The following is a 24,663-nucleotide window of genomic DNA, read 5'->3' as shown; positions in this document are numbered from 1 at the left end:
AGGTCGGATAACTCCTTGGCTTTCTCCTCCGGGAGAAACACCTTTTTCTGTACTGTGTCCAGAATCATCCCTAGGAACAGCAGACGTGTCGTCGGAATCAGCTGCGATTTTGGAATATTTAGAATCCATCCGTGCTGTCGTAGTACTACTTGAGATAGTGCTACTCCGACCTCTAACTGTTCTCTGGACCTTGCCCTTATCAGGAGATCGTCCAAGTAAGGGATAATTAAGACGCCTTTTCTTCGAAGAAGAATCATCATTTCGGCCATTACCTTGGTAAAGACCCGGGGTGCCGTGGACAATCCAAACGGCAGCGTCTGAAACTGATAGTGACAGTTCTGTACCACAAACCTGAGGTACCCTTGGTGAGAAGGGCAAATTGGGACATGGAGGTAAGCATCCTTGATGTCCAGAGACACCATATAGTCCCCTTCTTCCAGGTTCGCTATCACTGCTCTGAGTGACTCCATCTTGAACTTGAACCTTTTTATGTAAGTGTTCAAGGATTTCAGATTTAAAATGGGTCTCAACGAGCCGTCCGGCTTCGGTACCACAAACAGCGTGGAATAATACCCCTTTCCCTGTTGTAGGAGGGGTACCTTGATTATCACCTGCTGGGAATACAGCTTGTGAATGGCTTCCAATACCGCCTCCCTGTCGGGGGGAGACGTTGGTAAAGCAGACTTCAGGAACCGGCGAGGGGGAGACGTCTCGAATTCCAATTTGTACCCCTGAGATACTACCTGCAGGATCCAGGGGACCACTTGCGAGTGAGCCCACTGCGCGCTGAAATTCTTGAGACGGGCCCCCACCGTGCCTGAGTCCGCTTGTAAGGCCCCAGCGTCATGCTGAGGACTTGGCAGAAGCGGGGGAGGGCTTCTGTTCGTGGGAAGAGGCTGTCTGCTGCAGTCTTTTTTCCCTTCCTCTGCCCCGGGGCAGATATGAGTGGCCTTTTGCCCGCTTGCCCTTATGGGGACGAAAGGACTGAGCCTGAAAAGACGGTATCTTTTTCTGCTGCGAGGTGACTTGGGGTAAAAAGGTGGATTTTCCAGCCGTTGCCGTGGCCACCAGGTCCGATAGACCGACCCCAAATAACTCCTCCCCTTTATACGGCAATACTTCCATATGCCGTTTGGAATCCGCATCCCCTGACCACTGTCGCGTCCATAATCCTCTTCTGGCAGAAATGGACATCGCACTTACTCTTGATGCCAGAGTGCAAATATCCCTCTGTGCATCTCGCATATATAGAAATGCATCCTTTAAATGCTCTATAGTCAATAATATATTGTCCCTGTCCAGGGTATCAATATTTTCAGTCAGGGAATCCGACCAAGCCACCCCAGCACTGCACATCCAGGCTGAGGCGATTGCTGGTCGCAGTATAATACCAGTATGTGTGTATATACTTTTAAGGATATTTTCCAGCTTCCTATCAGCTGGTTCCTTGAGGGCGGCCGTATCAGGGGACGGTAACGCCACTTGTTTTGATAAGCGTGTGAGCGCCTTATCTACGCTAGGGGGTGTTTCCCAACGCGCCCTAACCTCTGGCGGGAAAGGGTATAATGCCAAGAACTTTTTAGAAATTAGCAGTTTTTTATCGGGGGAAACCCACGCTTCATCACACACCTCATTTAATTCATCTGGTTCGGGAAAAACTACGGGTAGTTTTTTCACACCCCACATAATACCCTTTTTTGTGGTACTTGTAGTATCAGAAATGTTCAAAACCTCCTTCATTGCCGTGATCATGTAACGTGTGGCCCTACTGGAAAATACGTTTGTTTCCTCACCGTCGACACTGGAGTCAGTGTCCGTGTCTGTATCGACCTGAGGTAACGGGCGCTTTAGAGCCCCTGACGGTGTTTGAGACGCCTGTACAGGTATTAACTGATTTGCCGGCTGTCTCATGTCGTCAACAGTCTTTTGTAAAGTGCTGACACTATCACGTAATTCTTTCCATAAGACCATCCAGTCAGGTGTCGACTCCCTAGGGGGTGACATCACTAACACAGGCAATTGCTCCGCCTCCACACCATTTTCCTCCTCATACATGTCGACACAACGTACCGACACACAGCACACACACAGGGAATGCTCTGATAGAGGACAGGACCCCACTAGCCCTTTGGGGAGACAGAGGGAGAGTTTGCCAGCACACACCAGAGCGCTATATATATACAGGGATAACCTTATATAAGTGTTTTTCCCTAATATAGATGCTGTATATATTTATATGCCAATTTAGTGCCCCCCCTCTCTTGTTTTACCCTGTTTCTGTAGTGCAGGACTGCAGGGGAGAGTTAGGGAGCCTTCCTCCAACGGAGCTGTGAGGAAAAAATGGCGCCAGTGTGCTGAGGAGATAGGCTCCGCCCCTTTTTCGGCGGCCTTTCTCCCGCTTTTTTATGTAAAAATTGGCAGGGGTTAAATACATCCATATAGCCCAGGAGCTATATGTGATGTATTTTTTGCCAAAAAAGGTGTTTTTATTGCGTCTCAGGGCGCCCCCCCCCAGCGCCCTGCACCCTCAGTGACCGGAGTGTGAAGTGTGCTGAGAGCAATGGCGCACAGCTGCAGTGCTGTGCGCTACCTTATTGAAGACAGGACGTCTTCTGCCGCCGATTTTCCGGACCTCTTCCGTCTTCTGGCTCTGTAAGGGGGACGGCGGCGCGGCTCTGGGACCCATCCATGGCTGGGCCTGTGATCGTCCCTCTGGAGCTAATGTCCAGTAGCCTAAGAAGCCCAATCCACTCTGCACGCAGGTGAGTTCGCTTCTTCTCCCCTTAGTCCCTCGGTGCAGTGAGCCTGTTGCCAGCAGGTCTCACTGAAAATAAAAAACCTACTTTAAACTTTTACACTAAGCAGCTCAGGAGAGCCCCTTAGCCTGCACCCGTCTCGTTCGGGCACAAAAATCTAACTGAGGCTTGGAGGAGGGTCATAGGGGGAGGAGCCAGTGCACACCAGGTAGTCCTAAAGCTTTTTACTTTTGTGCCCAGTCTCCTGCGGAGCCGCTATTCCCCATGGTCCTTTCGGAGTCCCCAGCATCCACTAGGACGTTAGAGAAATATGTATGTTATCTATCTTCTAAGTTGTGTATGTGGTATGCAATATGTAGGCAGGACTACACGCAGCCTGAATACACGATTTTTAGAACATAGAAGAAATATTATCAACCGGAATAATAGTCATAGTGTATCAAGACATGTTCTACAGGTTCATGAAGGGAATGTCAAGGTTATTAAATTACAAGGAATTGAATCAATTGCTCCTACCCCGAGAGGTGGAGACAGATATGGCCGACTCTGTACTAGAGAGGCATTTTGGATCTTTACCCTGGCCACATTGGTCCCCGATGGACTTAATGAAAATATAGAATTAAATAATATCAGATAAAATGGTTCTAATCATTTGACAAAATCAATCCCTATTTTTCCTTATCCATTGATTTAGTCCTATATGTATGTTCACCAATTAGGGTTAGTTCGGACTCAGTAACTATATAGTAAAGGTATTATACCTTAAAGATAATTTGTTTTAAACAATATGAAAAAAGTGACATGTTGTCATTAGTATAATATAGAAAATGAATTGACTTTTACGAATGATAAGTTTAGATATAATTCATTGTGTGCTATCAATTGTTGAGGCATAACATAGCGTCTATTTATGTTATTTTATACCATCCAATAAGTGATATATTTTATGTGGTGTATTTGGCCTGGATTCGAACCAAGGTCCTAATGTATACTAGCCTGGGTTGTTAACCATTAGGCTATGAATTCAGATGATGATTCTATGTGCTTCTATTGCTAATTAATTAATTATTAGAAATTTTAAATATGTATATAAATTGTATTATTAAAATATATTGTATCATTAGATTTAATTATTAACAGTCATTATTCTGCTCGTTTTTCTTAAAAATATACTTTTAAACGTTTGTATATTGAGTGTGCTTTGAAGGTAGACATATGATTTTTATATGCATTTATCCCTAAGTGCGGTTAATACCACAGGTGTTTGTATTAATCAATTAATCATGATTGGTTCATATGGGTTTAAATAGAAAGCCAGAATGGCAGACAACATATCCTCTGACGAAACCGCCGTGAGATAGGGGGGGAGAAACGCGTAAGAACCTTCTAAACAACCCATTCACTGAAAGTGTCTCCACGGCTGTGCTACAAAGAAAGCCGTACGGACATCACAGAGCCGCCGCTGATACGGGAGTCTGCTGCTAATACTCCACGGTGCATGTGAATCATATAAGTCCGGTAAGAGGGATCCTCTTTTTGCTGCACATCACGATACAGGACACTGTCAGCCGAGATCAGACGGGGGTGTAGCATAGCGCCGGGATATCATCATATCGGCGCCCTCCCTCCGCCTGTTCCCACAAGTGTGCTCACAGCAATAATTTACAGAGGAAACACTGCATGTTGGCGTGCTTGCCACTATAATCCTCATGTTGCCACTAAACTGACCAATTAAAAGGAGACAAGTGCAATACGGGCTATTTATCTCAAGACCCCACAGCAACTATTACTACTTTTGAATCTAATGAACATTGTCATTACGGACTAATGCATTATTGGAGACACGAATGAGAGAGTTATCTGTTATAGGTATATATTATATGTCTACTTTTTGGATATATTAAATATTATTGATTTTTAATAAATTATAAATTTTTTGATTGAAGCGCTTCCTGATATATATTCACTTACTATATATCCTTTATCTATATTTAAAACAGTTTTTGGTATTCCAGCAGTACCACTTTTGGGAGCAGCTTTAATTTTAATGACAATATAATTATAAAAACGAGCAGGATAATTGACTATACAAGCGCTAGGAGATTGTATGTATATTGTTTAAAAATTTGAAAGCAGCAGTCGATATTCAAGGGTGAGACAATCTGAGTTAATAGGTGCAACAACTGACATTCCAACAAAGCGCTTTCTTAGATTTGATATTTCTCTACAAAGAAAAGCTACTGCAACGTAAATGGCATTTGTTTCCAATTAGGAAATGCACAACAATAGGAATTACGGATTAAGGGCCTGATTCTGAGTGACAGCAGCTCCATAAGCAACCACATTCGGACTGCATATATTTTGCTAACAAAATGTTGATGCAACTATATGCACGACTTCATGCATACGCATCACACCACCAAATATTTCCATCTGCAGACACAGCACTAGTATCAGGAGTTACATCGACACCATGCCGTATGCAAGCAGTGGGTCTGAAATAGACTCGGCATACCCTCGACTCTGAATAGGACACGCCCACACCACTCCTATGACACCCATTCTATTGCATGAATTCTCACCCGCCAGATCTACCCAGAGGTATGTTGAGATGTGTATGTTTACTACAGCGCATGTAGTCTGCTATAATTAGCTTCATGCAGTCACACACAGAGCTGCGTGCGACTCATAGGCCATAATCTTCTTTCCAGTTACATAATGCTGAACATTTACCTCATTAGTGGTTCCCTCTGGTCTCTCATTAGCCTCATAGTGACCTCACAAGCACGTCGGAAAAGACCCTCTGTCCCCATAGGGCCCATCCCATTCACCATGTTGTGAGTCATGCGGAAGGGGACAATTTCTGGAACATCAAATGTTTCACCCTAGTAAAATGATTACCACACTTATATCAGACAGACAATGGGAACTGTACACGTTCTCCTAACTGCTAGTGATTGCACCTTGGAGGTTTGCACTGACTAAATAAGAAGCATCATGAGTAATAAACAATGATAGAAACCGTGCTCAAGTAACTTTGATATACACTAGAAGCAATTTTTCATTTGCAGACATTTAAACAAATTGTATAGTGTATTAGTACAGATTTAAGCAGTTAATTATTTCATAGGTAGGCCAGGCAGTAGACTTTATGAATTGTATTTAATAATCTAGTTTAAGAGGACTGACACTAAATCCACTAGACTTTGTTAAAATAACAAGAGTTATGGTAGATTTACAATTGTAAACTCTGTTTCTTCGAGGTCCACAGGATTGATATAGGGTGTAGATGGTTGGATAAAGATTGGGCACCAAACGGTTAAGCTTTTGAGCTCCCAGAATGCTCTGGTCCAACCTCCTCAATAACCCCGCCTCCTGGCTAAGGGAAGTCAGTTTTTTCAGCAAGCCCAATGCAGGAGAATTAAGCGAGAAGGATTACCTGTATATACGAGAAAAACAACACACTCTCCATACCAGAAGGAAGGAGTTAGTGAAAGATTCTCAGATTAGGTGTGTCAGGGTGGGCGCCCTGTGGACCTCAAAGAAACAGAGTTAACCATGGTAAGTCTACCATAACTCTTGTTTTCTTCTTCAGGGTCCACAGTTGATCCACAGGATTGACATGGGGATGTCCCAAGGCAGAATTTAAGGAAGGGGACGCTCCTGAATTGACAGGAGAATCCGATAGCCAAACGCAGCATCCTGAGAGGCAAAGATATCAAAGTCATAATATGTCTTAAAAAACGTATAGATAGATGACCACGTGGCTGCCTTACAGAGTTGTTCAGCTGAGGCACCATGGCAGGTTTCCCATAAGAGATCGACTGAGCGGATAGAATGGTCAGAGACACTATCCGGGATAGGGAGATCAGCTCTGAGATAGTCATCCGAAGCCATCTCACCAGTGTTAATAGCAGGCCATCCTCTCTTATGGAATCCATATAGGACAAAGACAGAATCTGTTCTTGTAATGTCACTGGCACGATCCACGTAGATCCTTAGTTTGTGAACTAAGTCCAACGATGCATCTCCCACAGTGAGGTCCAGCAATTGGATGGCCGGAACTACAATCTCTACATTAAGGTGAAATTTAGAGAACACCCTAGGAAGATAACCAGACGTGGTTCTGAGAACTGCTCTGTCTGGATGAAAGACCAGAAATCAGGGGGGCACAGGGACAGGAAAGTGCCCCTAAATCCGATACTCTCCTAGCTGAAGCTATTACCAGTAGAAATAGAGTTTTAGCGGTCATCCACTTGAGATACACCAGGTGCAATGGTTTAAATAAGGAGCTTGAAGAGCCTTGAGAACTTGTCCTAGGTCTCAAGGAGCTGTTAGGGGTACAAATGGAGGATGAATGTGAAGCACTCCCTGGGAGAAAGTGCGAACATCCTGTAGAGTTGCAATTTTCCTCTGAAACCATATGGATAATGCAGAAACCTGTACCTTAAGGGAGGTTAGACGGAGACCTCTGTCAATTCTGGCTTGAAGGAATGCCAAGATTCTGGAAACTCTAAAGGATCGAGGCTCATAACTTCTGGCAGCACACCATTGGAAATATGCATACCAGAACCGGTAATAAATGCAGGCTGAGGATGGTTTCCTTGCATGAAGCATCATTTGAATTACCGCTTATGAAAATCCTTTTGCCTGAAGGATGGATGACTCAAGAGACACGCCGTCAAAGACAGCCGATCCAGGTGTGATTAGAGACAGGGAAATTGAATCAATAGATCTGGTCGTTGAGGAAGCAGCAATGGTTTATCCACTGATAGCCTCTGCAGTTGTGTAAAAATTGCGTCTGGGACAAGCCGGAGCGATCAATATCACGGTGCCGCCTTCCTGTTTGAATTTGCTAATCACCCTGGGCACCCTTGGCAGGAAGACATATGTTAAGACAAAATTTCCATCTTACTGACGGAGCGTCCACAAAGACTGCTTCGGGATCTCTTATCCTGGATCTGTATACTGGAACATTGTTGTTCTGACGTGAAGCCATGAGGTCTACTTCCGGCACCCCCCAACTGTCTACCAGAATCTGGAAGACTTCTGGGTGCAGGTCGAATTCGCTTGCATGAACATCGTGCCGACTGAGGAAGTCTGCTTCCTAGTACTCCTGTTATGAATACCGCGGACATTGCTGGATGATGGCGTTCGGCCCACCTAAAGATGTGGTCTACTGCCTTCATTGCCATCCGGCTGCGAGTGTCTACTTGGTGATTGAGGTAGGCTACTGCAGTGGCATTGTCCGACTGGATCTGAAGCGGTCTGCCGTGAAGTATTTCCCTTGCCTGAGTGAGTGCCCTGTAGATGGCCCGAAGCTCCAGAACACTGATTGATAGACCACACTCTTTTTTGGTCAAATGGCCCTGAAGAGAGTACTGACCTATTACGGCTCCCCAGCCTCGATGACTGGCGTCCGTTACCAGGAGAACCCAGTCTGAGATTCAGAAGGGTTGACCTGTGTCCAGGTGGGACACTTGTAGCCACCATGTCAGTGGCAGACGTACTTCCTATGGAATAATTATCGTCTGGGTTCTTCTCGTCCATTCCATATGGAGAGAATGTGATGTTGAAGGGGTATTGAATGGAACTGGGCATATTCTACCATGTCCAATGCCAAAACCATTGACCCCAGAATCCGCATCGCTGCATGAATGGATACTCTCCGACTGTGCAGCAAGCTGCGGATTCTCATCTGTAACGTGGATATTTTATCCAGTTGCAGAAAGATTTTCTGTAAACTGGAATGCAATATCGCTCCTAAGTGCATCATCCATTGTAATGGGACTAGGGAGGATTTTGCCCAATTTATGAGCCATCCGTGAGCCTGTAGAAATGCTATAGTCACTTGTAGATGGCAGAGGAGGGTTTCCTGGGATTGTGTCAGAATGAAATTGTAAATGTTGCTGGAGGATCGCAAACCTGAGATAGCGCGATGGGAGAGTGCTATCTTGTGCTTAATATCAATATTCTAATCAATTTGGAAAACATACATTACAGTCATGTGATTTATATGAGCCATTAAAAATAAGAATTTACTTACCGATAATTCTATTTCTCGGAGTCCGTAGTGGATGCTGGGGTTCCTGAAAGGACCATGGGGAATAGCGGCTCCGCAGGAGACAGGGCACAAAAAGTAAAGCTTTAGGATCAGGTGGTGTGCACTGGCTCCTCCCCCTATGACCCTCCTCCAAGCCTCAGTTAGGATACTGTGCCCGGACGAGCGTACACAATAAGGAAGGATTTTGAATCCCGGGTAAGACTCATACCAGCCACACCAATCACACTGTACAACCTGTGATCTGAACCCAGTTAACAGTATGATAACAGCGGAGCCTCTGAAAAGATGGCTCACAACAACAATAACCCGATTTTTGTAACTATGTACAAGTATTGCAGATAATCCGCACTTGGGATGGGCGCCCAGCATCCACTACGGACTCCGAGAAATAGAATTATCGGTAAGTAAATTCTTATTTTCTCTATCGTCCTAGTGGATGCTGGGGTTCCTGAAAGGACCATGGGGATTATACCAAAGCTCCCAAACGGGCGGGAGAGTGCGGATGACTCTGCAGCACCGAATGAGAGAACTCCAGGTCCTCCTTAGCCAGGGTATCAAATTTGTAGGATTTTACAAACGTGTTTGCCCCTGACTAAGTAGCCGCTCGGCAAAGTTGTAAAGCCGAGACCCCTCGGGCAGCCGCCCAAGATGAGCCCACCTTCCTTGTGGAATGGGCATTTACATATTTTGGCTGTGGCAGGCCTGCCACAGAATGTGCAAGCTGAATTGTATTACACATCCAACTAGCAATAGTCTGCTTAGAAGCAAGAGCACCCAGTTTGTTGGGTGCATACAGGATAACAGCAAGTCAGTTTTCCTGACTCCAGCCGTCCTGGAACCTATATTTTCAGGGCCCTGACAACATCTAGCAACTTGGAGTCCTCCAAGTCCTTAGTAGGCGCAAGGCACCACAATAAGCTGGTTCAGGTGAAACACTGACACCACCTTAGGGAGAGAACTGGGGACGAGTCCGCAGCTCTGCCCTGTCCCAATGGACAAACGGATATGGGCTTTTTTGAGAAAAAAAACACCAATTTGACACTCGCCTGGCCCAGGCCAGGGCCAAGAGCATGGTCACTTTTCATGTGAGATGCTTCAAATCCACAGATTTGACTGGTTTTAAACCAATGTGATTTGAGGAATCCCAGAACTACGTTGAGATCCCACAGTGCCACTGGAGGCACAAAAGGGGGGTTGTATATGCAATACTCCCTTGACAAACTTCTGGACTTCAGGAACTGAAGCCAATTCTTTCTGGAAGAAAATCGACAGGGCCGAAATTTGAACCTTAATGGACCCCAATTTGAGGCCCATAGACACTCCTGTTTGCAGGAAATGCAGGAATCGACCGAGTTGAAATTTCTTCGTGGGGCCTTCCTGGCCTCACACCACGCAACATATTTTCGCCCCATGTGGTGATAATGTTGTGCGGTCACCTCCTTCCTGGCTTTGACCAGGGTAGGAATGACCTCTTCCGGAATGCCTTTTTCCCTTAGGATCCGGCGTTCCCACGCCATGCCGTCAAACGCAGCTGCGGTAAATCTTGGAACAGACATGGTACTTGCTGAAGCAAGTCCCTTCTTAGCGGCAGAGGCCATAAGTCCTCTGTGAGCATCTCTTGAAGTTCCGGGTACCAAGTCCTTCTTGGCCAATCCGGAGCCATGAGTATAGTTCTTACTCCTCTACGTCTTATAATTCTCAGTACCTTAGGTATGAGAAGCAGAGGAGGGAACACATACACAGACTGGTACACCCACGGTGTTACCAGAACGTCCACAGCTATTGCCTGAGGGTCTCTTGACCTGGCGCAATACCTGTCCCGTTTTTTGTTCAGATGGGACGCCATCATGTCCACCTTTGGTATTTCCCAACGGTTCACAATCATGTGGAAAACTTCCCGATGAAGTTTCCACTCTCCCGGGTGGAGGTCGTGCCTGCTGAGGAAGTCTGCTTCCCAGTTTCCATTCCCGGAATGAAACACTGCTGACAGTGCTATCACATGATTTTCCGCCCAGCGAAAAGTCCTTGCAGTTTTTGCCATTGCCCTCCTGCTTCTTGTGCCGCCCTGTCTGTTTACGTGGGCGACTGCCGTGATGTTTTTCCCACTGGATCAATACCGGCTGACCTTGAAGCAGAGGTCTTGCTAAGCTTAGAGCATTATAAAATTACCCTTAGCTCCAGTATATTTATGTGGAGAAAAATCTCCAGACTTGATCACACTCCCTGGAAATTTTTTCCTTGTGTGACTGCTCCCCAGCCTCTCGGGCTGGCCTCCGTGGTCACCAGCATCCAATCCTGAATGCCGAATCTGCGGCCCTCTAGAAGATGAGCACTCTGTAACCACCACAGGAGAGACACCCTTGTCCTTGGATATAGGGTTATCCGCTGATGCATCTGAAGATGCGATCCGGACCATTTGTCCAGCAGATCCCACTGAAAAGTTCTTGCGTGAAATCTGCCGAATGGAATTGCTTCGTAGGAAGCCTCTTTTCCTGGTTTTAGGAGGTTCCTGACTAGCTCGGATAACTCCCTGGCTTTCTCTTCCGGGAGAAACACCTTTTTCTGGACTGTGTCCAGAATCATCCCTAGGCACTGCAGACGTGTCGTCGGGAACAAACTGCGATTTTGGAATATTTAGAATCCACCCGTGCTGTTGTAGCAGTATCCGAGATAGTGCTACTCCGACCTCCAACTGTTCCCTGGACTTTGCCCTTATCAGGAGATCGCCCAAGTAAGGGATAATTAAGACGCCTTTTCTTTGAAGAAGAATCCAAACGGCAGCGTCTGAAACTGATAGTGACAGTTCTGTACCACGAACCTGAAGTACCCTTAGTGAGAAGGGCAAATTTGGGACATGGAGGTAAGCATCCCTGATGTCCCGGGACACTATATAGTCCCCTTCTTCCTGGTTCGTTATCACTGCTCTGAGTGACTCCATCTTGATTTGAACCTTTGTAAGTGTTCAAATTTTTTTAGATTTAGAATAGGTCTCACCTAGCCTTCTGGCTTCAGTACCACAATATAGTGTGGAATAATACCCCTTTCCTTGTTGTAGGAGGGGTAATTTGATTATCACCTGCTGGGAATACAGCTTGTGAATTGTTTCCCATACTGCCTCCTTGTCGGAGGAAGACCTTGGTAAAGCAGACTTCAGGAGCCTGCGAGGGGGAAACGTCTCGACATTCCAATCTGTACCCCTGGGATACTACTTGTAGGATCCAGGGGTCCTGTACGGTCCCAGCGTCATGCTGAGAGCTTGGCAGAAGCGGTGGAAGGCTTCTGTTCCTGGGAATGGGCTGCCTGCTGCAGTCTTCTTCCCTTTCCTCTATCCCTGGGCAGATATGACTCTTATAGGGACGAAAGGACTGAGGCTGAAAAGACGGTGTCTTTTTCTGCAGAGATGTGACTTAGGGTAAAAACGGTGGATTTTCCAGCAGTTGCCGTGGCCACCAGGTCCGATGGACCGACCCCAAATAACTCCTCTTCCTTTATACGGCAATACACCTTTGTGCCGTTTGGAATCTGCATCACCTGACCACTGTCGTGTCCATAAACATCTTGTGGCAGATATGGACATCGCACTTACTCTTGATGCCAGAGTGCAAATATCCCTCTGTGCATCTCGTATATATAGAAATGCATCCTTTAAATGCTCTATAGTCAATAAAATACTGTCCCTGTCAAGGGTATCAATATTTTTAGTCAGGGAATCCGACCAAGCCACCCCAGCTCTGCACATCCAGGCTGAGGCGATCGCTGGTCGCAGTATAACACCAGTATGTGTGTATATACTTTTTATGATATTTTCCAGCCTCCTGTCAGCTGGCTCCTTGAGGACGGCCCTATCTATAGACGGTACCGCCACTTGTTTTGATAAGCGTGTGAGCGCCTTACCCACCCTAAGGGGTGTTTCCCAACGCGCCCTAACTTCTGGCGGGAAAGGGTATACCGCCAATAATTTTCTATCGGGGGGAACCCACGCATCATCACACACTTCCTTTAATTTATCTGATTCAGGAAAAACTACAGGTAGTTTTTTCACATCCCACATAATACCCTCTTTTGTGGTACTTGTAGTATCAGAAATATGTAACACCTCCTTCATTGCCCTTAACATGTAACGTGTGGCCCTAAAGGGAAATACGTTTGTTTCTTCACCGTCGACACTGAAATCAGTGTCCGTGTCTGTCGACCGACTGAGGTAAAAGGACGTTTTAACGCCCCTGACGGTGTTTGAGACGCCTGGACAGGTACTAATTTGTTTGCCAGCCGTCTCATGTCGCCAACCGACCTTGCAGCGTGTTGACATTATCACGTAATTCCATAAATAAGCCATCCATTCCGGTGTCGACTCCCTAGAGAGTGACATCACCATTACAGGCAATTTGCTCCGCCTCCTCACCAACATCGTCCTCATACATGTCGACACACACGTACCGACATATAGCACACACACACAGGGAATGCTCTGATAGAGGACAGGACCCCACTAGCCCCTTGGGGAGACACAGGGAGAGTTTGCCAGCACACACCAAAGCGCTATATTTTACAGGGATAGCCTTATAATAAGTGCTCCCTTATAGCTGCTTTTATAAAATCACAATTTCGCCAAATTTTGCCCCCCCTCTCTTGATTTAACCCTGTTTCTGTAGTGCAGTGCAGGGGAGAGCCTGGGAGCCTTCCTGACCAGCGGAACTGTGTGAGGAAATGGCGCTGTGTGCTGAGGAGATAGGCCCCGCCCCTTTTTCGGCGGGCTCGTCTCCCGCTCTTTAACGGATTCTGGCAGGGGTTAAATATCTCCATATAGCCCCCGGAGGCTATATGTGAGGTATTTTATGCCAAAAAATAGGTTTACATTGCTTCCCAGGGCGCCCCCCCCCAGCGCCCTGCACCCTCAGTGACTGCCGTGTGAAGTGTGCTGAGAGCAATGGCGCACAGCTGCAGTGCTGTGCGCTACCTTAAGAAGACTGAGGAGTCTTCTGCCGCCGATTCTGGACCTTCTTCTCTTTTCAGCATCTGCAAGGGGGCCGGCGGCGAGGCTCCGGTGACCATCCAGGCTGTACCTGTGATCGTCCCTCTGGAGCTAATGTCCAGTAGCCAAAGAAGCCAATCCATCCTGCACGCAGGTGAGTTCACTTCTTCTCCCCTAAGTCCCTCGATGCAGTGATCCTGTTGCCAGCAGGACTCACTGTAAAATAAAAAACCTAAGCTAAACTTTTCTAAGCAGCTCTTTAGGAGAGCCACCTAGATTGCACCCTTCTCGGCCGGGCACAAAAACCTAACTGAGGCTTGGAGGAGGGTCATAGGGGGAGGAGCCAGTGCACACCACCTGATCCTAAAGCTTTACTTTTTGTGCCCTGTCTCCTGCGGAGCCGCTATTCCCCATGGTCCTTTCAGGAACCCCAGCATCCACTAGGACGATAGAGAAAACTCATTTTACGGTAATTTGGTGAAATGTTGGGTGGTGACATATGATCTATCGGCTCAATATATACATGTATCTAGGAGTTATCAGTGTTGTTTAATAACGGAGGTCCTATGCAACGGCAGAAATATTATAAACATATTGAGTATTGGGGAGGTGTTACCAGTCCTTAATAATGAAGGTGCTCTCCTTCTAGGGACAGAAATAGAGTACACATTCCAATGTCACAATAGATCAAATATATGATATTGTGTCTCCCATACTTAATGTAATAATAAATTATGATGAATATTGCAAGATACGAGAACTAACTCTGAATAACTCTAAGATGTCACCAATCCCAGATAAAGAAGGCGCTTGCTTCTAGGGATAAAAATAGTGTGTACACCTTAACACCATATTTGTATTAATAGTGAAAGTTTATGGTAGAAAGTATGTCACACACTCAACAGTGTGTAATTTAAATTCCACTTGACTGTATCTCAACATATAGGTATTGAATTTGAACAGCTTCAATGAATTATCAGTCCTTGATATAGAAGGTGTTTTCTCTGTGGATAAAGATAAAGTGTATATTGAACACTGTACTTAAAGGTGCACTGACGTACACTAATACCAACACCTGAATACTATAATAGGTTGTCACATGCTACACTGGATTCTGCTCCCTTTTGAGCTATGATCATATTTATATGATGTGGAATTATCTTAAGGTGTTATAAGTTCCTAACTAATAAGGTGTCTCCCTTTTCGGGATAATAATAACATACACACCTAAGCATTATAACAGAGTGTCATACAATCGATAACACATTATCTATATTCGTCTCATTTACATTTCTTTAATGCCTCCTTGAAATATTGCTTACTGACTAGACAAACACAGTAACTAATGATATAATCAACGACTAATATAATATATTTACCTAGACGTTAGAGTAAACACGCGGACACACATTTTTTAATCTTTTGATCACCTTTATTATATTTCATTGCACCTTTATGTTTTGTCTATGTCATATTTTAACCTCTATGTTTCGCCTATACTCCTAGTTTGTGCATAATCATTTGCACCGATTTCTAATATATAATAATAAAAGTTACATTTTAAAATAATTTAGTTGGACTCGATAATTAGATCGAATCTTCCTCATGTGCACCGATAATACAGCCCTTTTTTTCTTTTTTCTTCATGTATCTACCATAGCTGTAGTTGGTTGCACCCCCGGAGTAGATGGTAATCACCAATAACGTAATAGGGGTCTGATATTGAACTTATGTTTCATATCTATATTTGACGAAGAAGAGTGAGTGTGCAGATACAACATTGGTCTCCATATTCTACCATGTCCAATGCCAAAACCATTGACCCCAGAATCCGCATCGCTGCATGAATGGATACTCTCCGACTGTGCAGCAAGCTGCGGATTCTCATCTGTAACGTGGATATTTTATCCAGTTGCAGAAAGATTTTCTGTAAACTGGAATGCAATATCGCTCCTAAGTGCATCATCCATTGTAATGGGACTAGGGAGGATTTTGCACAATTTATGAGCCATCCGTGAGCCTGTAGAAATGCTATAGTCACTTGTAGATGGCAGAAGAGGGTTTCCTGGGATTGTGTCAGAATGAAATTGTAAATGTTGCTGGAGGATCGCAAAGCTGAGATAGCGCGATGGGAGAGTGCTATCGGTACATGCAGGGTGGCATCTTGAATGTCCAGAGACACCATGAAAAACCCTGCCCCCATTGCCACGGTAATAGCCCATAAAGCTTCCATATGAAACTGGGGTACCTATATATATATATATATATATATATATATATATATAGTTCCAGAAGAGGTCGCACTCGCACATAAAGATATATGATATCAACTGGGGTGACTCCCAAGAGGTCCAGAGTGTTAGTCCGGGCATCAACATATAGAAAGGCAGTATAAAGGGGCACTCACCAGAGTATTGCACGTAAAAGCATTAATTTTTAATTCATACTTATCAAGGTGATTTCAAACAAGAGTTCTTTCAACGTTTCGATCCCTCAGGATCATCGTCAGGAAAATACAGCGATAGCAGCATGTACAGAGAGTTGCATCTGTTCATATACACCAGTGTCTATTTATTTGTTCAGAGCTTGAGAATGAGCCAATGGGACCCATCAGACTTCTGAACCAGACAAAATAAGAATTTACTTACCGATAATTCTATTTCTCATAGTCCGTAGTGGATGCTGGGGACTCCGTAAGGACCATGGGGAATAGCGGCTCCGCAGGAGACTGGGCACATCTAAAGAAAGCTTTAGGACTATCTGGTGTGCACTGGCTCCTCCCCCTATGACCCTCCTCCAAGCCTCAGTTAGGATACTGTGCCCGGACGAGCGTACACAATAAGGAAGGATTTTGAATCCCGGGTAAGACTCATACCAGCCACACCAATCACACCGTATAACCTGTGATCTGAACCCAGTTAACAGCATGATAACAGAGGAGCCTCTGAAAGATGGCTCACAACAATAATAACCCGATTTTTGTAACAATAACTATGTACAAGTATTGCAGACAATCCGCACTTGGGATGGGCGCCCAGCATCCACTACGGACTATGAGAAATAGAATTATCGGTAAGTAAATTCTTATTTTCTCTAACGTCCTAAGTGGATGCTGGGGACTCCGTAAGGACCATGGGGATTATACCAAAGCTCCCAAACGGGCGGGAGAGTGCGGATGACTCTGCAGCACCAAATGGGAGAACTCCAGGTCCTCCTCAGCCAGGATATCAATTTTGTAGAATTTTACAAACGTATTTGCTCCTGACCAAGTAGCTGCTCGGCAAAGTTGTAAAGCCGAGACCCCTCGGGCAGCCGCCCAAGATGAGCCCACCTTCCTTGTGGAGTGGGCATTTACAGATTTTTGGCTGTGGCAGGCCTGCCACAGAATGTGCAAGCTGAATTGTACTACAAATCCAACGAGCAATAGTCTGCTTAGAAGCAGGAGCACCCAGCTTGTTGGGTGCATACAGGATAAACAGAGAGTCAGATTTCCTGACTCCAGCCGTCCTGGAAACATATATTTTCAGGGCACTGACATCGTCTAGCAACTTGGAGGCCTCCAAGTCCCTAGTAGCCGCAGGCACCACCAATAGGTTGGTTCAGGTGAAACGCTGAAACCACCTTGGGGAGAAACTGAGGACGAGTCCTCAATTCCGCCCTGTCCGAATGGAAAATCAGATAAGGGCTTTTTCAGGATAAAGCCGCCAATTCTGACACGCGCCTGGCCCAGGCCAGGGCCAACAGCATGACCACTTTTCATGTGAGATATTTTAACTCCACAGATTTAAGTGGTTCAAACCAATGTGACTTTTGGAACCCAAAACTACATTGAGATCCCAAAGTGCCACTGGAGGCACAAAAGGAGGCTGTATATGCAGTACCCCTTTTACAAACGTCTGAACTTCAGGGACTGAAGCTAGTTCTTTTTGGAAGAAAATTGACAGGGCCGAAATTTGAACCTTAATGGACCCCAATTTCAGGCCCATAGACACTCCTGTTTGCAGGAAATGTAGGAATCGACCCAGTTGAATTTCCTCCGTCGGGCCTTACTGGCCTCGCACCACGCAACATATTTTCGCCAATTGCGGTGATAATGTTTTTGCGGTTACATCCTTCCTGGCTTTGATCAGGATAGGGATGACTTCATCCGGAATGCCTTTTTTCCTTCAGGATCCGGCGTTCAACCGCCATGCCGTCAAACGCAGCCGCGGTAAGTCTTGGAACAGACAGGGTCCTTGCTGGAGCAGGTCCCTTCTTAGAGGTAGAGGCCACGGATCCTCCGTGAGCATCTCTTGAAGTTCCGGTTACCAAGTCCTTCTTGGCCAATCCGGAACCACGAATATAGAGCTTACTCCTCTCCATCTTATCAATCTCAGTACCTTGGGTATGAGAGGCAGAGGAGGGAACACATACCCTGACTGGTACACCCACGGTGTTACCAGAGCGTCTACAGCTTATTGCCTGAGGGTCCCTGGACCTGGCGCAATACCTGTCGAGTTTTTAATCATGTGGAAGACTTCTGGGTGAAGTCCCCACTCTCCCGGGTGGAGGTCGTGCTGAGGAAGTCTGCTTCCCAGTTGTCCACTCCCGGAATGAATACTGCTGACAGTGCTATCCTATGATTTTCCGCCCAGCGAAGAATCCTTGCAGCTTCTACCATTGCCCTCCTGCTTCTTGTGCCACCCTGTCTGTTTACGTGGGTGACTGCCGTGATGTTGTCCGACTGGATCAACACCGGCTGACCTTGAAGCAGAGGTCTTGCTAAGCTTAGAGCATTGTAAATGTCCCTTAGCTTCAGGATATTTATGTGAAGTGATGTCTCCAGGCTTGACCATAAGCCCTGGATATTCCTTCCCTGTGTGACTGCTCCCCAGCCTCGCAGGCTGGCATCCGTGGTCACCAGGACCCAGTCCTGAATGCCTAATCTGCGGCCCTCTAGAAGATGAGCACTCTGCAACCACCACAGGAGGGACACCCTTGTCCTTGGTGACAGGGTTATCCGCTGATGCATCTGAAGATGCGACCCGGACCATTTGTCCAGCAGGTCCCACTGGAAAGTTCTTGCGTGGAATCTGTCGAATGGGATTGCTTCGTAGGAAGCCACCATTTTACCCAGAACCCTTGTGCATTGATGCACTGAGACTTGGCTCGGTTTTAGGAGGTTCCTGACTAGCTCGGATAACTCCCTGGCTTTCTCCTCCGGGAGAAACACCTTTTTCTGGACTGTGTCCAGGATCATCCCTAGGAACAGAAGACACGTCGTCGGAACCAGGTGCGATTTTGGAATATTGAGAATCCAATCGTGCTGCCGCAACACTACCTGAGATAGTGCTACACCGACCTCCAACTGTTCCCTGGATCTTACCCTTATCAGGGAATTGTCCAAGTAAGGGATAACTAAAATTCACTTCCTTCGAAGGAATATCATCATTTCGGCCATTACCTTGGTAAAGACCCGGGGTGCCGTGGACCATCCATACGGCAGCGTCTGAACTGATAGTGACAGTTCTGTACCATAAACCTGAGGTACCCTTGGTGAGAAGGGTAAATTTTGACATGAAGGTAAGCATCCTTGATGTCCCGAGACATCATGTAGTCCCCTTCTTCCAGGTTCGCAATCACTGCTCTGAGTGACTCAATCTTGAATTTGAACCTCTGTATGTAAGTGTTCAAAGATTTTAGATTTAGAATCTGTCTCACCGAGCCGTCCGGCTTCGGTACCACAACAGTGTGGAATAATACCCCGTTCCCTGTTGCAGGAGGGGTATCTTGATTATCACCTGCTGGGAATACAGCTTGTGAATGGCTTCCAAAACTGTCTCCCTGTCAGAAGGAGACATCGGTAAAGCCGACTTTAGGAAACGGCGAGGGGGAGACGTCTCGAATTCTAATTTGTACCCCTGAGATATCACCTGAAGGATCCAGGGGTCTACTTGCGAGTGAGCCCACTGCGCGCTGAAATTCATTGAGACGGGCCCCCCACCGTGCCTGATTCTGCTTGTAATGCCCCAGCGTATACTGAGGGCTTGGCAGAGGCGGGAGAGGGTTTCTGTTCCTGGGAACTGGCTGATTTCTGCAGCCTTTTTCCTCTCCCTCTGTCACGGGGCAGAAATGAGGAACCTTTTGCCCGCTTGTCCACGAAAAGACTGCGCCTGATAATACGGCGTCTTCTCATGTTGAGAGGCGACCTGGGGTACAAACGTGGAATTCCCAGCTGTTGCCGTGGCCACCAGGTCTGAAAGACCGACCCCAAATAACTCCTCCCCTTAATAAAGCAATACTTCCAAATGCCGTTTGGAATACGCATCACCTGACCACTGACGTGTCCATAACCCTCTACTGGTAGAAATGGACAACGCGCTTAGACTTGATGCCAGTCGGCAAATATTCCGCTGTGCATCACGCATATATAGAAATGCATCTTTCAAATGCTCTATAGGCAAAAATATACTGTCCCTATCTAGGGCATCAATATTTTCAGTCAGGGAATCCGACCACGCCAACCCAGCACTGCACATCCAGGCTGAGGCGATTGCTGGTCGCAGTATAACACCAGTATGTGTGTAAATACCTTTTAGGATACCCTCCTGCTTTCTATCAGCAGGATCCTTAAGGGCGGCCATCTCAGGCGAAGGTAGAGCCCTTACAAGCGTGTGAGCGCTTTATCCACCCTAGGGGGTGTTTCCCAACGCACCCTAACCTCTGGCGGGAAAGGATATAATGCCAATAACATTTTTTCTTGTTATCGGGGGAAACCCACGCATCATCACACACCTCATTTAATTTCTCAGATTCAGGAAAACTACAGGTAGTTTTTCCTCACCGAACATAATACCCCTTTTTTTGGTGGTACTCGTATTGTCAGAAATGTGTAAAACATTTTTCATTGCCTCAATCATGTAACGTGTGGCCCTACTGGAAGTCACATTCGTCTCTTCACCGTCGACACTGGAGTCAGTATCCGTGTCGGCGTCTATATCTGCCATTTGAGGTAACGGGCGCTTTAGAGCCCCTGACGGCCTATGAGACGTCTGGACAGGCACAAGCTGAGTAGCCGGCTGTCTCATGTCAACCACTGTCTTTTATACAGAGCTGACACTGTCACGTAATTCCTTCCAACAGTTCATCCACTCAGGTGTCGACCCCCTAGGGGGTGACATCACTATTACAGGCAATCTGCTCCGTCTCCACATCATTTTTCTCCTCATACATGTCGACACAAAAGTACCAACATACAGCACACACACAGGGAATGCTCTGATAGAGGACAGGACCCCACTAGCCCTTTGGGGAGACAGAGGGAGAGTTTGCCAGCACACACCAGAGCGCTATATATATACAGGGATAACCTTATATAAGTGTTTTTCCCCTTATAGCTGCTGTATAGTTAATACTGCGCCTAATTAGTGCCCCCCTCTCTTTTTTAACCCTTTCTGTAGTGTAGTGACTGCAGGGGAGAGCCAGGGAGCTTCCCTCCAACGGAGCTGTGAGGGAAAATGGCGCCAGTGTGCTGAGGAGATAGGCTCCGCCCCTTTTTCGCGGACTTTTCTCCTGCTTTTTTATGGATTCTGGCAGGGGTTAAATGCATCCATATAGCCCAGGAGCTATATGTGATGCATTTTTTGCCATCCAAGGTGTTTTTATTGCGTCTCAGGGCGCCCCCCCCCAGCGCCCTGCACCCTCAGTGACCGAAGTGTGAAGTGTGCTGAGAGCAATGGCGCACAGCTGCAGTGCTGTGCGCTACCTTGTTGAAGACAGGACGTCTTCTGCCGCCGATTTTCCGGACCTCTTCTGCCTTCTGGCTCTGTAAGGGGGCCGGCGGCGCGGCTCTGGGACCCATCCAAGCTGGGCCTGTGATCGTCCCTCTGGAGCTAATGTCCAGTAGCCTAAGAAGCCCAATCCACTCTGCACGCAGGTGAGTTCGCTTCTTCTCCCCTTAGTCCCTCGATGCAGTGAGCCTGTTGCCAGCAGGTCTCACTGAAAATAAAAAACCTAAACTAAAACTTTCACTAAGAAGCTCAGGAGAGCCCCTAGTGTGCACCCTTCTCGTTCGGGCACAGAGATCTAACTGAGGCTTGGAGGAGGGTCATAGGGGGAGGAGCCAGTGCACACCAGATAGTCCTAAAGCTTTCTTTAGATGTGCCCAGTCTCCTGCGGAGCCGCTATTCCCCATGGTCCTTACGGAGTCCCCAGCATCCACTTAGGACGTTAGAGAAATGGTATTATTATTATTATCCTTTATTTATATGGCGCAACAAGGGTTCCGCAGCGCCCAATTACAGAGTACATAAACAAATAATCAAACAGGAAAACAGCAACTTACAGTTGATGACAGTATAGGACAAGTACAGGGTAAATAAACATAGTTACATCAGCAGATGACACTGGAATAAGTATCAGGTGGCAGAAGACTGATGGATTTGGTGCAGTTGAAGATTATTAAAGTAAAAAAGGATAAGCACATGAGGGAATGGTAGAGCAGAAACCCAGTCCTCGTTGTATTGAGGGAACCGGTATTATCACTCCCGATTGCAGTAAGGTCTGAATTGCTTTTTGTAGTTCCTTGGTCTTGACTGAATCTAAAGGTGGGCTGGTGCAAAAGAACTGATGGGGTAGTTGCTTCACAAAGGTGAAGGCGTAACACTCAGAAACCACTTCTTGCACCCAGGTATCTGTGGTGGACTGACACCATACCTGTGCAAATTACAGAAGTCGACCTCCCACCTTGGGGTCCCCCAGGTAGAGGCCTGCGCCATCGGGTGGAGGGTTTGTCTTCTGATTTGGAAATCGGATGTCAGGCTGCTCAGGCCTGTCTGGCTTTAGGCTTAACGGTGAAACTGTCTGGAATAAGCCTGTCCTTTTGCAAGGCCCCGAATCAAAAAGGACCGGAAAGCAGAGTATTTTGGTTTTCGAAGTTGATGTCGAGGGCAGAAGCAATGATTAATAGGCAGCTAAGATGGCCACTATTCTGTTCAATTCTGTTTCAAACAGAATATCTCCAGCAAAGGATAGGGATTCCAATGCCTTCTTGGATTCCGAATCCGCCTTCCAGAGTTGTAGCCACACTGCTCTGCGGGCTACTACCGAGGTAGCTGAAGTTTGGGAAGCTAGTAGGCGTGTGTCTAAGGCCGCTTCTTCCAAATAGGCAGCTGCTTGCCTTATATTTGTTATATGGCATAGCTGTTCTCTTGTAGCATTAACTGAGAGATTATGCTCTAATGCATCCACCCAGCCTGCAACAGCCTTATCCACCCATGCTGAGGCCCTAGCTCGTCTTGTAATTACCCTTGTAAGGGAAAAAACAGATTTAAGACAGGTTTCAACTTTTCTGTCTGTCAGGTCTTTCAAAGAAGATGTTGATGGAATAGACAATGTAGAAGTGCGCACTATACGTGCCACATGAGCATCAACTGTGGGAGGTACTTCCCATTTGGCACTTTCTACGGGTGAAAGAGGGAAAAAAGAAGCCATTTTCTTTGGCATTTTAAACCTCTTATTTGGAGTACCCCATGCTTCCCACATCATTTTAGTAAGCTGATCTGATTGTGGGAATTCAGCCTTGACTATTTTTTTGTCATTTAAAGATTGGAGCCTTAGATTTAGGCTGTGGCTCCTGTTCTTCCATTGTCAATATGGACTTTACCGCATGAATCATTGTGGGCACATCCACTGAGATGTGACAATCTTCTTCACCTGAGGGTGATCTGATAGTAGCAGCAAACATTTTCTCTAATGGGCAAAACCATGTGCAGTGCAGGTGGTGCAGATATAACATGTGCAGAGACGGTTAGATTTGGGTGCGGTGTGTTCAAACTGAAATCTAAATTGCAGTGTAAAAATAAAGCAGCCAATATTTACCCTGCACAAAACAAAACAACCCACCGAAATCTAGCTCTCTCTGCACATTTTATATCTGCCCCACCTGCAGTGCACATGGTTTTGGCCATTAGAGAAAGATTTTGTGCTGCGATCAGGTCTGAATTAGGCCCTTCATGTGGTCTGGCTCCTGCAGCACCAAACAAAAAACTGACTTCCCTTGGCCAGGTGGCGAGGTTATAGGGGTGGTTGGACTGGAGCATTCTGGGAGCTTAACTGTTTGGTGCCCGATCCTTATCCATCCACCTACACCCTATATCAATCCTGTGGGTCAACTGTGGACCCTGAAGAAGAAAAAAATGGATAAAAAAATTCAAGTTACATTCCCATGTCTCTGTGCTTTACTCACACGCCCTTTTCTATTTCTAGCAGTTTACCTTGTTAAAGAGACAGTTGAAATCCACATGGACACACTCTCCTGTGAGAGAGTCAAATAGAATGTTCTCTCCATGCCGGTCCCCAAGACCCAAGATATAGCCGACCATGGACATCACAGCAGTGGAACGGCAATAAGCAGACCTGCTATTGTACCTAATGAATAATGTTACAGTCATAACAGTTCTCCTGAATAATAATCTATGTACTCTATCATGAAGCCAGTACAAGCGGCTACATTTCAGCTTTCTCCCTTATGTCTACAGAAACTAAAACAGCTACATAATGATCCGAGAGATATAAACAGCAATGCATAACTATTCCACAGCTACTAACCATGATATAGGATCAGGGAATGTCCTTAAAAACCATTCATGGAATACAGGTGGGTGGCGAGGCAAAAGGGTCTCCTTAAACATCTTCAGCTTTTCTTGTAGGGGTGCTCCCTTGGGCAGCATGCAATGACGGAGTTCTTTCCCTGCCATGTATATTCCTGGAAAACGATGGAGAAAACACAGGGGCTAGTCCGTGTCATAGGCCTGAGTATCACTCAGCTACTACAATAATGTCCCCTTACAGTATATTGCTATATTTGCAAAGGTACCAAATCATTAACCCAT

General features: G+C 46.2%; 1 protein-coding gene across 2 annotated transcripts in view; it reads right to left on the bottom strand.

The window, feature by feature from the left end:
• ATR (ATR serine/threonine kinase) overlaps positions 1-24,663 on the bottom strand; it is a 449,883-nt gene that overhangs the window by 22,816 nt on the left and 402,404 nt on the right. For both annotated transcript variants that reach the window (XM_063915996.1, XM_063915997.1), the window contains exons 43-45: positions 24,380-24,536; positions 24,046-24,199; positions 5,490-5,641 (exon numbers count right to left, since the gene is read on the bottom strand). In XM_063915996.1, coding sequence (XP_063772066.1) covers positions 5,490-5,641; positions 24,046-24,199; positions 24,380-24,536 — 463 coding nt within the window. The remainder of the gene's footprint in view (positions 1-5,489; positions 5,642-24,045; positions 24,200-24,379; positions 24,537-24,663) is intronic.

Source organism: Pseudophryne corroboree, chromosome 4 (genome assembly GCF_028390025.1).
Source record: "Pseudophryne corroboree isolate aPseCor3 chromosome 4, aPseCor3.hap2, whole genome shotgun sequence".
NCBI lineage: Eukaryota > Metazoa > Chordata > Amphibia > Anura > Myobatrachidae > Pseudophryne > Pseudophryne corroboree.
This window is presented reverse-complemented; position numbering and strand designations above follow the sequence as displayed.